The sequence below is a fragment of the Merops nubicus genome, unplaced genomic scaffold (assembly GCF_000691845.1).
Source record: "Merops nubicus isolate BGI_N331 unplaced genomic scaffold, ASM69184v1 scaffold7317, whole genome shotgun sequence".
NCBI lineage: Eukaryota > Metazoa > Chordata > Aves > Coraciiformes > Meropidae > Merops > Merops nubicus.
This window is the reverse complement of record NW_008622279.1, coordinates 8,517-24,806: the sequence shown is the minus strand read 5'-3', so window position 1 is coordinate 24,806 and position 16,290 is coordinate 8,517. Positions and strand designations below refer to the sequence as shown.

Below are 16,290 nucleotides of genomic sequence, written 5' to 3'. Positions count from 1 at the left end.
AGGGCAGGAATGCTGATTAAAGTGGCTACAACGGCACATAAGCACACAGTTTATAAATGATCACATGAATACCTAATGCGTGTGGCATTATACAGTGTGGCACACAAATAAAATAAGTGACCTTTTCAGGAGTCAGATTGGCTGAGCAGGCACACAAGAGAAACTGCAAAGAGTGGCATTTGGGAGAAGCCACATGGAAAGTTTACTACGCAACTCGAGTTTAAATTTGTCCTTTTACATGTAGGCGATGGAGATGTATTATAGATAACAAAGTTTTAGCTTACACACATGGAAATGGAAACAAGTATTTTGGCAGTAAATTTTTCCACTCTGGCTTCAACAAAGTGAGTTAAGACTTTTACAGAAAAGGCCAGTTTCTGAGTGATGACTTTCTCAAGAAGCTTGGAAGATCTCATTTCTCCAAAGGGCAAGAGAAAAACCTCTTCTAAGACTAATAGGCAAAGTAATATCCTTCCATTGCAAAGTTACATTTCTATAGCCACATAGGAGGAATAGAGTAATAAATCACTCATAAAAGCAATTAGTATGATTGGAATAATAATTTACTTTCAGTTGTAATAACTTCATTATTATATATAGATGTTCAATATACAGTAGGGTGACTGGATTTCAATGACAGTATAAAGCTGTTTACTAGTGGATTGAAAAATCCAGGAAAGTTGATTGACTTATATTGAAAGCATGGCCAGAGTAAGATTTAACTGACAAAGCTAAATAATATATGTACTTTAGTGTAAAAATTGAAAAATGTAAAGTAAAGCTCACTAAAGACGTGCTTGTGCATTTGAATTGTTATCATCCCAAAATAAAATTTTAAATCACGATGAAGTCAGATGACAAAGTGAAAGCAAAATACACCTATGTATACATATCTGTGCACATATGAAACGTGACAGACAGAGATCAGAAACATCAATCTGAAGTACCTTTAGTGCTTTCAGTTCACTTTATAAATACTTAAAGCAGCAGAACAGCAAGTCGAATCAGGACTAGTCTCTGCAGGTGCAAATCATTACATTCTGCTTGGATTTGCCCAAATTTCTGGGTATAAGTCTATGTCTGCATCCTGCCAAATCATCAGTTTGTAAGTGGGTGGCTGAGGCAAGCCAAGATTTCAGTGTCATCTCTTCCAGATTTTTCCGGTGCACTAATATACACTTTCTGGCTGCAAACAACAACATACTGTATGTGTCATATTGTTAGTACTATGCCTTAATTTCAGATGTAAAACTGCCTCTCAAAATAGAGCAAAGAATATATTAAAAAAAGACTGTCATCATACCAGAACTGTGAGAAACTAGAAAAGACAGAGGACCATATTTTCAGCTTGCTTGGATATATCACAACATATGGTCTAGAGAACATTTTATACTTACAGTCTCCCTAAATACAGAATTGTCATTCATAAGAAGACTCTTCTGCGCTTTTGAATTTTGAGGACCAGAATTTCATCTTATTTTGTCTTTGTTGTTGGCATAAGTCCACAATTTCCAACAGTACCTAAGATAAGACCTTTTATTTACCTAAGAAATAGTCTTTGTTTTCTGGTCTCTAGTTAGGTAGGTCTAGAGGTCTAGGAAGCTCTCTACATACACATGGGCCTACCATATGACAGCAAATGTGTCAAATATTCTTTTAGTTCTACAAATGCTGTGAATTCCTACTATTTTGTAAATAAAATTAGGATAATATAGATGACTTGGAGGTTTTGTTGGGTTTTTTTTCTACCATTAACAACCTGGATTTTATACACCAAATATTTAAATGTCAGCTCTTCTAGAATGCTGCTTCATGGGGACTTAAAGTTAAAAGCAGTGGAAGAAAAGAGAAAATGCTTTCATGAGCTTCATCCAGTAAATGAAATACAGTCTTACGCTTTCTGTGCTTCTGGGTAGTCATACAATGTATGAGGGGCTGAAGTTACTTTTGAATACAATGAGTTTGGAAACAATGTGTTTTTCAGGTTATAATGTATTTCCAATATGCTGTAAAAATGCAAGGAAAACTGTTTTATTTAGAAATAATAAAGCAGTTCAGTGAAGCAGTCCATCTTGATGACATTGATGCTATCTAGCAATGAGTTTGATGCATAAAAATTCCTTTATCCAAGAAAATATGCAAGTCTATGCATAAACATAAGCATCTGAGTATGAACCAACTGGGTTAAGCAATGCACTGCTAATTATGCACGTTCCTGTGTGCTGCAGACAAGCAATAACCCTTCCTTTGGTGAAAGACTGAATCTGAGCAGCAACATACCCAGAATTTTCAGAAAAGAGTGAAACAAAAGAGTGATCTACAGGCTACTTCCAATAAAAGCAATGAGTAAATGGTGTGGAAGTCCTAGGTTACCCTAGGATGAAACTGAGAAATAGGGACACAATGACATAAGAAATCTTTGTTTGAATATCTTCCACTCATTCACTGTGGAAATCCAACTAAGCACAAGAGAGTGGGCCCTTTAGGGACCACATTTATTATAGGCATAACGTGACTAAGTCATCCTCAGCTTTTGATGTTGCTCCTGTGATGAGAAAAAAAAAAAAAAAAATTCATGTAAGGTGCCCATAAGTCCAGACAAAGTTGGGAGGAATTAAGGAGGCTATGACTAGTTTTCCAAATCAACACATTAAGATTTTTTCTTGAACAATAATTTACATTTGTTTTGATAATGAAAACACTCTAAATGCTTATAGTATTTTGCTTTTTTAGAAGTAAAACTTAATTTACTTTGCAATAAAATGCCACGTTAAGAAATTGATTCTTCACATAATCCACATAAATAAAGATACCATTTGTAAATACTTCTGCCTTGAGGTATTTTCTGATGGAAATTATTGCTACCTTTTTGTAAAGTAAAAACTAGTTTCTCAAGTGGACTTCTGTAGCACTTAATGCACAGCAAATACAGAATCACACCAAGTAAATTCAGAATAGCTTTCACAATAGTCTTTGGAAACTAGTCTTTAAATTCTTGAATACAGAAAAAAGCACAGAGTGAAAAAATCACAAATTGAGAGAGGGAAGAACGTATACTAGTAGAATAAATAAACTCCCTGTGGACTGACATACACTGTAAAAAAAAATTACTTATTTCAGTTCTGACAGGTACATATCAGACATTTCATTCTCTTGCTAGTAACTAATTATGGTCAAAGTATGCAATTCATTATTCCTATCATTGTGAGGGAAAACTCTCACGTCTAGTGCAAAGATGCTATGCAGTTTCTGACCTTAAATGTGCTCTAGCTTTTAATAACTGCTGACTAGAGTTAGCTTGATTCATTAGTAGATTCTGAACTCCCTGTTCAGACGGTGTGCCATCTGCAAATATGGCTGCTTGAACTTCACTGCTCATCTTCCCACTGAGAATAGAAGACAGCTTTGTTAATGCAGAGTGAAGTTAGAAGCCTGTATAGAATTACTAGCCCGCTGGCTAGAACAGTAGACAAACCCCTGCATTTGCAAGTAACGTATTTTTGGGTTCCCTTGGTTTGGTATTTTGAGTTGTGGGGGTGTTTTTTTTTTTTTTTTTTTTTTAAAATTCTGATATTATCAAGCAGAACAGATCTGTATGAAAAGTCATAAAATTCACACTACTTACCCCAGAGGCTAGAATGACTTCCTTCACAAATAAATAATTAGGCAGATTTACAAAATGCACATTATTTTCCCAAGTGACTGGAACGGCTCCAAGCGATTAAATACATAATTAGGTAGTTTTTCTAAAATGCTTATTATTTACCTGAGAGTCTCACTGCAGACTGTCTGGTAAATACTATCTCGCTGCTAGCAGTTATTACCAAAACCGCCTCCATAATTTCCAGCCTTCCTCCAGCAGTGACATAAACAGAGGATATTACTTTGGGCAATGGATCATGAAAAACAAAATCTGACTGTGCCAGCCAGCCTATCTAACTGACAAGCTGAGCTTCCTTTGTACCTGGCATTGCACTCTTTCATGCTACGAACACAACAGAAAGCAAACAAAAGGACTTTTCAACTTTTTGGTACTTTAGTTTGTGCCTTAGCTGGTCAGAAATCTTTCTGAAGGCTGTGCTTATGCATGCTTATGTGCACGCACGGCTACAGGAGAGAGATAAATGCTCTGAATACTTATTAAGTGTTTTCTTACCTGGCAAGGATAATGTAAAAAACATAATGTGTTAGTGACCAAACAAATAAACAAGCCCCCAAGCCCCACACTCCATTTGACACAGGATTTTCTCTCTTAGGCAGCTGTCTTGGGCCAAGTTATCAAAAAGGATCAGCCTTAATCTGAAACTCCTCCCATTGCCTCTCTCTAGGGGGGACACAGTCACAGATTCAAGTGTGCAACAAGTGAACGTTCTCAGTTCACTGGTTAGTGTTTAAGCTGTGCTTAAGAGAAATGGAGAAGAAAAAGGTCAGGCATTCCGAGCTAGCTGGCTCACCTATGCAGCCAAGGGACAGCACCAAATGCCCTATTCCTAGTGATTACAGACAATAAAAATGACCCTCAGAAGTGACCCCTTTACATTACTCTACCTCCAGAGTCAATCTTCCTTATGCTTTTATCTACCCAGAGGCCTCACTGCTTTGTGGTCCTTACAGAAGAGATCAAGAGTGACTGGAATCTCAATTTAAAAAAATATAGGGCAGGAGGAGACAGTGAGGTATGACAAGATGAAGGAGAGAAAAAAAAAAATTGAAAGACAAAATGAAGAGCAAGAGAAAAAGAGATGGAAAAGAACCACAAGGTGAGCCAGTAATATTTAGGAATCAGCAAATAAGGCAAAAAAGATGGGTAGACAGCAAAGGGAATGGCAGTGAAGGAAAGAATAGAAAATGTTTTGCTTCTCAGCAAGAAGGAGGGAAAAGGAAAAATAAATTGTGGAAAAAAAAAAAAAGTAGAATCAGGCTTATTCTTGAGGAAAGAAAAAAAAAAAAAAAGGACCAAAGAGAGAGAGAAATCTGACCAACTCAGCAGGAGAATTTTACTGTGCATACCTTTTCCGCTGTGCCTCCCAGTAAGAGGTTTAATGTCTGTTTTTTAACACCTTCAAGTAATCTATTTCCGTTTTACTCATATATAAAATGAATTCACAGTCACAATCAAATATCTTAAACAGGGGCGACAATTTCTTCAGAATTCTAAACTGCTATTAATAGAATAAAATTCTGCCCTTGATATTTTGAGCATTTCAGTAGAAGTCTAAGAGTACAAGCATTATTGAAGCATTAGTGTCTCATGCAGTGTGAGCCACAAAGCTGAAGGTGGAGTAGCTGAGGTGTGCACCAAATAGTGATAACTGCACACTTTGCCAGGTCATTGCTTTTATAGCAGGTGCCTCATTTTTTTATGAGGTTTAAAAAGAGACATCTAGGACAAAGGGGAATAGAAAAGAGAAGAAAGCAGGTTTTGACAGGCAGATAGTGGGTGACTCTGTGAGCATACCAGGATGCTATTAGATGCTCTTGGTTTCAAATATAACTGCTCCCATAACATTCTGACCTTTGTCACAAATAAACAGATTATAGGATGCAACTTGGTGCTCCAGTCTAGGCCTGTTCCAGGCATGTAATGCATAACATTCCACATATTATGTGATCTTACGAATGTTGCAGTATTACATCTTATTATTTCGTGTTGAAATTTATCCACGAGCATTTGCTGTAAACAAAGTGTGCAAAGACATTGACATGAAATGTGTGAACATTGATCAAATTTAAATTGTTAGTGGAAGATGCAGCTAGTAAGGGTCTGGCAAGTCTCACTTCCATGAGTGTTTTAGCAATAGGAAAGTCTTATGAGAGAAATTCCTTCACTCTCACTTTCAAGCCATTTAAACAATGTGCAAGCAAAACACAAGTTCCATTGTCATTCACAACTAACTGTATCTCTTTTGCCTTTTTTCCCCTAACTGAGCTATGAATCAGATTAAATTGCATGCTAGTTCCTTTTTAGGTGTCCCTGATTCTGTTCAGCCATGCTATTTACCTAAACTTTGCAAATTGCAATGTTAATGTCCTTACAGACATTTAAAGGTCAAAACAAAATATTGCAGTAAATATAGGAATATGAAATTGTTCTGGCAGATCCTATTGACCTGTTGCTTTCATTGAAATAAAGAGGATATATTGTTTTAAAAATTGAAAAATGAAACAAACATTTCTAATCTAGCCCAAATTTGTCAGGCATCAAAGTAGAAAAAGCTAACTGTAAGCCTCTGAATAATTCCTCTACAAGACCTTATTAAAACTCACCATCTGCTTAAAACACATTTTTTATCTTAAAGAATCTAGACTTATTTCCAAATAAGACTACTCTGTCACCATATGGCAGCAAATCTGTAGAAGCAACAGCTTGACAGTATAGTGTCTTCTTGTTGTAATAGGCTGTGACCCTGCAACCCAAAATCACTTGGACCAGTACCTCTTTTCATGGACTTCTCCCAGATTCCTGTGTTCAGTGCCATTGTCCCATCTACCCTTGCTGTGCAATGGCAGTTCCAAATTAAAGAAAAACAAACAAACAAAACCTAACAAAACTCTAGCAGACAGATTACAATTGCAATATCCAAGGGCCAGTTCCTTTTCTAAGGAAAAGTACTAAAGTGTAAACCTTTAGTCAGTACCAAGATTGACACAGTGTAATGTGCAGATGATCAGATTTCATAAATCTTTTATTTTTCAGTTGGTGTGAAAGGATCTTGATAAAAGCACTGCAAATTCCATCTCAGGGGCATTTCATCAGTGCAGGTGACACCATGTTGTTCCATCCTCGTTTCTCATTTCCACAAAGTGCTTCAGCTACAAAGTAGTGGTTTTATTTCCAGGCTTACAAGATTCTTTCCTGCATTCTTAGGGCAAGAAAGAAGGGTACCAACTGACAGTAGGTAATGTGGTGGCTTTTGTAATGTGAACATGGATTCTCCATAGGCCAGAATGAGAACATTTAAGTTACTGCATACAGGTCTTTCATCTATCACCAATTTCACCCACCACTGTATTGGACTGTATTTGAGCCAGATACAGAATGAAAATCTCTTTTCTAAATCATACATCTGATCTTCTTTCCCCTCATTTCTTTCCTTTCTTGAAATACATTTGTGGGGAGATATGATTTATTGAGATGTAGCTTGAATCACGGTACTTTTTATAACCTTCACTTGCACCTACATTGTGCAATCATTTGACACATCTACTGTATCTAGAACAAATTTCATTTAAGAATTTTAATAAGAACTTGCATCAATAAATTATAACAGATTGGTGCTTAGTAGTATTATTTATATGCAATATTTTTGAACCCCTTATAATGCTGATGTCTGCTTCACAGGGATTAATTATTTTCGTAATTTTGTCTAAGTAGTAATATAGAAAATGTCAAAAAGAAAATTAGACTTTCACTTTTCAGACACAGAAATTTAATTAAAGGCAACTCCTTGTTGAAGGGGAATGTCCTTAGCTGGTTCTGTGATGTGGCAGGAGCTCTACATGCTTCCATGTAGGAGACCAAGGCTCAGAAAGTGACTCGGGGAATATTAATCACCAAGCTTCAGTAACTAAACACATGCTGAATGTGCCACAGTTGGTCCCAGCAGGTTATTTATGGAGTATATAAGGTAGCAGACAGTAATGATTTCTTATAAATGCTGCTGCTTGCACAGCCCACCCCAGAGATGGTACTACACTGAAAGAGACCCTCTGCTCAGATAAAAACTGATCCATTAAGAAACCTCTAATTATCCAGGCATGAAATGTCAGTTTCCCCGCATGCTGCTCTAAAAGTCTAAGATAAACACCTCAAACACATTACAGCTGTAAAAATTACAGCGTGTTGGACATTTATAGGACAAATAGGTGTCTCCAATCTGATAAACCACTGAACTATTATCATTAAACCTAAATTTCCAGCCTTGCCAAAAGACAAGGGAAACTGAAGGTATTATTTTCTCGTTTTATCCACCCTCCCTCTTTAGATCTTTTTTTCTTGGATTCTTTGAATAGCCATCGACACTTTTCCTAGACACACTGCCTCTTTTGCCTCTCTCTCGGTTACTTCCCTTCATGAATCCTCTTCCCCCTAGTCCCTGTGTATTATTAATTCCTGCTATTTACCTCCATTATCCATGTCTTTGACCTGGAGTCTTCCTCATTAATATTAACTGCCCACAGACTAGAATGGGAGCACCAAACAAGGCCATTCAGCATTTCTAAGCACCATCCAGGGACAGCTGAATCTAGTCCTGGTTCAAAGTGACATTGCAGCCATGAATGAATACAAAAGTTTCATGTTCAGAAGCTGATCCTTCTTTCTTAAAAACATATTTTTCTCAAGAAGTCAGACTTGAAAGAGATACACTGAAAATCACTGTACTTGCTGTTACAGCACTTATGTAAGATGAATTAGAAAATAGCTTGAATTAAAAGCTTATTCAGGCAGCTAAGTGTAAAGTTGACGACTACTGAGACTCTATTCCTTGATTTTATTGTTCATGTAGGTGATGATTTTTCTCAATCAGATGGCACCTTAAAAGTGACTTGCCAACCATACACCCACATCAAGAGAGTATTATAAGATAAACCAATATGGGCAGAAGCACTTTCACTCAGAACAAATACCTTTCATTTCCAAAGACTAGCTCACAGCTCTTACTGACTCCAGCTGAGACAAAAATATACCTCCACTTCAGCTGAACGTAGAAGTTACGAAGGATGGATACAACTTCTCACACACACTACTGCCATTGCTTCAATATGTCTATTTATACTGGACAACTCATTCTATACGACAAGAAGCCTGCTTTGAAAATTCATTCCTAGTTGCTCTAAAAGCCACTTAATTTCTAGGCATGATCTCTTCATTATCTTTTGGCCTTCATTATTACTAACCAGAGCGAGCCTATTTGCACTCTCATCTCCATGCAATTTACAAATTAAATATACTGCAACAGAAGAACTAGAAAGAGAAAAGGGAGAACACCATCTATGGAAAGATATCCCATGCTGATTTCAATTATGGCAACTCAGATTTTTGTAAGGATGACAGGTATGATTTCTCTGTATTTGCCAGAGAAGAATCCAATGCCTGCCTCAAATATAGCATGGGATCAAGCTCTGCTTTTCCTATAGATTTTGAGGCTGTTCAGATATGGATTTAGCTATCTGCTGCTACGGAAACAGAGCAAAGACTTGAGGCAACAAACCTCAGATGTTGCTGCTTGAACTTCAGTCAACACTGAAAATAGAAATGAAGGAGTTGTGACTTCTAGCCCTTTGAGCTAGCCTCATGCGCTTGTGCTAGTAAAGGAACACAAAAAAACACTCAACACACTGAAAAAAACACTTTAGGGGGGTGAAAAAGAAGCAATATGCTCATGGGAGAAGCACTGTAATGAGACTGACTGCACCCGGGTTCCAACACAATCTCAGTCAGTGATCTCTTTGTAACCTCTGCGTGATTTGGTGCCTCTGCTTCTCATCCCACATTTTACTTACTCAAACGATAAGCCCAAAGGGACAGACACTGCCTCTTACTAAGAAATATATACAACTAAGTCAACAGAGCATGTTCAAACTATCATAATGTGAATAATAAAATATCTGTAATAGTATGGATATGAAGAAGGGAAATAATCCCTAATACTTATTGTGCTCGCAATATACAGGAAAGATATAGTCAATTAATGAGTAGGCTGAATATCTGAATTATTCTTATATAGCAAAATGATGTAAGGTTCACTGTTCACCAAACCAACATGTGTATAGTAGCTTGTATAATCTGCTTTTTATGAGGAAGTTTTTGGGATCGACAGGAAGAAAAGGGTTTTTTCCTCTGTAGTGCCCTTCACCACAGCAGCCCTTTCATTCCCTCTGCATAAGGAATAACCAGCTTCCCCTTGAGAACAATGAAAAGAAGCAGCTTAATGTGCATGCAACTCTTTAGACTAGATAGCAGGGTTCAGCCATGGGAAATCAGTGATACAAAAAGTTCAGGAAAGAAAAAAGTTAGTGCCCTTCCAAAAGATGCTTATATATACACCTTTAAGAACATGAATAGACAACATGATTGAGTATCTGCATTTTCCCTGGCATAGACAATGCTGGGGAAAAAAAAAAAAATCAAAAAAATAAGAAAATACAACTAGAACTGTCACCACAAATGCTCTGAAAACCATAATTGCTTGTTTATCAATTCCTCAGAGGGAAAAAAATTCTCTTCTAAGATGTACAATACGTAAAAAATAAAGTGCATTTCTCCAGCATCCTGCATCTGTTTCTGTACAGTCAGATATTTCACACCAGTAAGAAATTACAAAAAGTTTATACCTGTCAAGAATTTAACACCCCCTAAATATTAAACTTGAGCACTTTGAAGAACTACATAAAGCTGCTAATGTGTGCTTTCAATCCCTTTTATTTTATTTCTCCAATAATACACTATTTCCTGCATTTTCCGATTTCCTATTACTTCAAATATTTTTAAACCAGTTTATTGGAGAACCCATATTTTCAAAACTGTTGATGTTTTCACACAAGGTAAATCTTATTTCTTGTACCAGCTGGTGCACTCTTCCATTTCAGGGCCCACTAAACTATGCCTGCTTCCTCATAACATTCTTGTGAAGGCTCTGTTCATAGATCACTGACGTTCACTTTTCACTTTCACACCCCTCCCTAAATTTAATAGAGATCTTGTATATAACAGAAAAGAATAAAACACACTATTTGGAATGATCAAATCGAGTTTTTCTCCTCCCTTTGACTTGCAAACTTTGCTTAGGCTACTTATTTCTCCCCTTGTCTTTTTGGGTACTGTGAATTTGAAAGGTGATTCAGAGATTCACCACTACATTTACATCCTCCACCAGAATAAGAACATACTTTTGTCATACAAATAGCCTTTAATGGGAATAAAAAAAAAGTAATCTTAGCACGTAAGCCTCCTTAATCATTCCCTAGAAGCCTTCTTTCAATGGAACATGGCAAGTTTTTATACTCCAGAGATTTAGTCCTTTTTATGAGCCGTTCCATAGACAAGTTGGTGGTAATGTGGCTTATTTATTTATATATCTGTGTGGTCAGCTTACTTCCAGATACAATAGTGTTTTACAGTCATTAGGAGAAGTGCATCTGTTATGCTTTAAAATACGTCATGCCTGTGATTACTCATAAGAAATAAATGCAAAGACATTTTTGCAAAGTGCCTACAGCAGTGTAAAACCTTGCCTTTCCTTGGCCTCACCAATTTCTCTTCTACTGAAGATCTGTGGAAATTTGTTTTACCCGTGGACCAAGACCCATAAAGCTGTAATGCTATTTTAAAAATTAAAATGATCTTCATAGGAACAGCTATGTTTAAATAAGCTAATACATTGTATATCTGTATACAATTCCTGCTTTGAGGTAATGCTGTGAGATTCTTTGCCCTGCACAGTAACTAAATAACCATAAATGATCTTTCATGCATATGCAAATCTGTCCCTCTAAGCACCTTATTAATTATTTCAAAGATACCTGGAGGTCACCACTCACAGAAATTTCTATGCATGAAGCCTCATTAATACAAGACACCATACAGAGAGATGGGATAGATTTTTGTTGCTATTTAACAAGGGCAGAGAGAGTATAATCTGTAACATTTACTTTTTCATTTTAATGACCAATGATATCCAGCCAGCTCCTATCTATAAGTCCTTGCTCTGAGCTGATACAGTGGGTTTGAATCATGGGGCTGCTGCCACACTGCCCTGAACAGCTAATCCTATCAATGCACCAGTTACCACGCTCAGAGCTCTCGTCCTCAATGCTGGCTGTCCTCAGCTGGAGTAGTGCTGCCTGGCACTACATCAGCAGCTAAGCACTAAGGAATTAATGATGGTCTTCCAAAAATCACAGCAATGACACCTTCTGCCTTGGAATAAAGTAAAGCTATGGAATTATCAAGGTGATGTTTCATAGCTCATCAGCTGAGATGATAGCCTTCTTCTGAACACATTATCTCCTGCTCAATTAGGCCACATAACAGAAATCAAGGAAAAGCAGGGATACAACCACACAAAATACCTGAAAGCTATGACAAAATGCATCTTGTCATATATCTGTGTCATGAAGCAAGAAATTAAACCCACTTGAGAAGCACTGTTTATGTGAAATCCCTAGATCCTTTCCAGCTCAAGTTATCATACTTATGTGATAACACTGACCTCATCTGTCACAGTGACCATTTGCTATAGCAGCTGCTGTTTATTTTTATTTTGTTGTGTGCTTTCACCTCTAGATTCATCCAATAAAATATATAAAATACTATGTTGGTACATTCCCTTGATAAAAATTTGGAACAGCGAGTCAAATGTTAATGGAAACTGCAGGCTATGTTCATTATGTCCTCTCTATTTTTGAAAAACACTAGAATGAACAGAACTAATTGGAAGTGCAAACAATTTAAATAGGCTTAATTACAACACCAAACCCTTTTGCAGAGTTCTAGGGCAATGTGTACACACGCCTTCAAGAAATGGGCTAGTTTAAGTAAATTCTTTCTTAAATGAAAATGGAAAAGTAATTTTTACAAAGTCTGAACTCAGAAGATTAATCTTTTCTGTTCAAGACGCCATAAATACTACTTCTGTATTAGTCTGTGATGTTTAAAAATACAGATTAATACAGACTGTTTTGATCTTTCTGTGCAACCTGATCACCTACCGTAACATAAATCTCACTGTAGTAAATACGACTTTATGTTGAGTTTCCTTTTAGAAGCAGGTTCAAACCAACATCTAACCTTGCAATAAAGCTGAGCTCATGCTTTGAGTCATGCTCCGTTAGAGATAACATGTATTAAACCAACACTGCCACAGTAAGAAAGAAAAGCCTTTTCTTGGCATGTCCCAGGGTATTCATTCCTGTCAAAGGGAATTAATTTAAGGCTTCACTGAGGTAATTACAGAAAGTTGTGTCAAACAGTGCTTTATCGTCCTCACATATGAGTTTGTGTCCACACAAACCATAACTCACAGTTGCAAAAATTAAGATTGTGAATTGTAGATTGCAAAAATGCAATCTTATACTACTCAGTAGGAGTGCCATGATAAGTGGAAAAGAAAATCACATGATTCTGTTCTGAATATTTCTTAATTGAATTCATTGCTGATGAAAACTGATGAATCTATAGTTATGAAGGGGGCTAAAGTCCTTTGTAGCTGAACAGTAAGAGAAGAGTTGGCAACTCAGGCAATTCTCATCTTCACAGGTGTGATGCAACTCACCTTCATGACTTTCTCAAAGGTCAAAAAATAATCATCAGTTCCTAACTCAGCTATAACTTAATTCTAGAAACAACCACATTTCTTGTATACCAGAAAACCACATTTTAGGTAGCTGCAGATATGGACCAGTGAAGTTAGAACAGCACCAAGTAGATTCTTCATCCTACAAAGCAGTCTGAAAAATATTGCTTACAAATACTTTTATTGATACAGAACTGATACCACAACAGAGAGAACTGGTGGAGGCAGAAATCAATATTAGTTTTAAAACGGATGAATATTCAGAGACTGGGACTCAGAATCTCTCCAACACAAAGCATGCCAGCATAGTATAATGTCAATGCTTCTTCCAGATAATGGGGATGGCTCTGAGTAGACAGGTATGCTGAGGCAGCACCACCCAACAGCGCACAGATACCAGCACAGGTCCTGAAGTAGTATTTGCCTGGTCAGTCCTCATCAGCCTACCAGAAGTGTCAAAGAGCCCATCCTACATGCTATGCTGACAACTATACTTCCTTCCCTTCAGAATCACCATTTAACTCTAGCTCAAGAATTTTTGTACTGCACAGCACTGTGGCACAGGGGCCGCTGGCACAGGGCAGCACCTCCACAGAAATTTTTCCAAGAAACATTCTTATTAACTGGAGAACAGAGAAGAAACATATCACAATTGAATCAGTATTATTATTACTAGTAGCATTGATACTACTCTAATATATAGTATTTTGAAAACAACTTTCTGACCTGGGGAGTTGGGAAACTTTAAGATTAGTGATACTTTAGCATTTGCATATTTAGCTATTGTAACACTTAAAAGTATAACACAGCTGAGGCTAGACTGGCAGCAAAAGCTGCTTTTCTGTTCCCACAGCTGAACCCTGTCTCACCAGAACAGTAGAAGCAGGGTCATCTGTTGTGTATCCTTTATGGTATCCCTTTCTTTGGCCAAGACTATGCCTTCCTCACTTCTCAAAGACAGAAATCGCATCCCTGAACATTTCAGCTCTGTCCTCTTGCATCTTGTTCTCATCCTATTGCTATTCTGCTTATACCACTCAATTCCCACAGTGTTTAACTTCATCACCTAGAAATGCTTGCTACTGCCAGACAAAATTTCTGAGCTGAAGAACTAGAGTTGCAGGATATATGGAGAAATCCTAATACAAGTCTTGTGCAGCATGACTAGCAATGGGTTTCCAGACAGAAGAGGTGGAAGGGCCTTTAGTTTAACATAAAAGCCTGAACTGGAGGAAGCTCTGTGACCCTAGCCATGGCTGCAAGGAGGCCCACAAAAGAGGGGAAAGATGAGTTGCCAGCTGCACCACGGGGATAACTGAATAACCTAAGAGGCTAACAGGACAATAAAGAAAAGAACTGATAAACAAGGGGGGTGAAGTAGCTGATTTAACTTGTATGGGAGCAGAAAATGGATTAAATTTTTGAGAAGCAAGGAGGGAGGCTGAGAGTACAATGTGACCATGCAGTACTACAGTAATTTAAAGTAAAGAACACTGGGTACAAAGTTCCTGTTAGGTTCCTCACAAGTTTTCTTACACATTAAAAAGTGTTTAGTGCAGTATGACATCAGTGTGTAAATCGCTGTATCAGAGTAAACTGCTGGGGGGAAGTAAAATAAGACCTGGTGAGACAGCACATAAACAGCAATGCTAGTGAAATGTGAGTTGGTGATCATTGCTAGATTGCTCCTGAATCAACTGAAAATAAATTATTTTAAATGGTTCTTAGTATTGTACGTTTCAACATCCTGAAGGCATGTCCTCACATTAAGTGCCACTCTCCTAAGACATTTTGTCAATTTTTCTCCCACCTAGTGATTTGAAACTTTTTCGTCAGCCATTCAGGTAACTGGGCAAACCTACCTTCTATGGAGCCTCTAATATGCTGGAAAATTATTCTCATATTGCTATACACCACTTCAAACAAAGATATATGTACACATGTAAATATAGCAACAGGAAAAACAAATTCTAATTATTTTTTCACAGGAAATTTTTTTGTAGTTTTGCAGTCTACCTGCCAGCGTAATTTGATCAATTCTCAAAAAGCATATTCTAGATGCAGTGTAATCCTTTGTTTAGTTAAATCAAACTTTGTTTCCTACTCAGGTGTAACAGATAATTTACCACCTTCTCAGGGTGTTCTACATTGCATTCAATGAGACAATGATTAGTATCAACAACTTCATTAACAGGAAGGCTATTTGAAATTCCTATTGCAGTCCTTTTTTCATTAGTACTTGAAGACAGTCCAAGAAAGTTAACAGTTCACTTAATTTGAAACTGGAAATGTGGAGGTCAAGGTATTTTTTCTAAACCAAGGGGTAACACTATCATCTGCTAGCACCTCATGATTATATAACACTAATGTGAAAAAGAATAAAAGAAATGCCCTTTGGAATCTTGTTAATTCTCCAGGTCACATGCTCAGCAAGAACCACTTCAATATTCGATCATTTTCTCCATGAAAAGAAACAACTGCTATGAAAGCAGTATAATTTCACCAATATACTCAAAACTAACAGGTGGCAGAAGAATTCCTGCCCTGAAATCAAAATCACGTCAATTTAAAAGCACCAAAACAATCACCTGAACCATCATACCTGCACAAGGGAGGGAATAGCCAAACTCTGGGTCGTGGATGAACTGGCGGTCATTCAGCATAGTCACACAGTACAAATGGAAACAGTCTAGGCAAATGACATGGCGATGCACACACTGGAACACAAGCACAGGACTCCTGTTAAAAAAAAACAGCAGTGAAAACGATGATCAAGGACTCGACTGAACTCCACAAAAAGCTTTGTTTCAAATGCCTAATTTCATAATTTTTCATTAGTCGTACACAATTGTTTTGCCAATGACCAGGCTCAACAAAAATGATAGCACCAGCAGGAAGATGAACCAATATGCAGACTGTATTGTAGACAGAAATGTTACTATATGAATGACCGCCGGGGGTACAAACAGGTCAACAAGCTCGTACATGATCAATG

At 37.3% G+C, this 16,290-nt stretch overlaps 1 protein-coding gene across 1 annotated transcript in view; it reads right to left on the bottom strand.

Annotated features, from left to right (window-relative positions):
• The window catches only part of PARK2 (parkin RBR E3 ubiquitin protein ligase), a gene marked incomplete at both ends in the record, with an annotated part of 171,838 nt that extends 155,804 nt beyond the window's left edge, over window positions 1-16,034 (bottom strand). The window contains one exon of the mRNA XM_008944730.1: window positions 15,898-16,034. Within this exon, the coding sequence (XP_008942978.1) occupies window positions 15,898-16,034 (137 nt within the window). The remainder of the gene's footprint in view (window positions 1-15,897) is intronic.
• Between the last annotated feature and the right edge of the window lie 256 nt (window positions 16,035-16,290).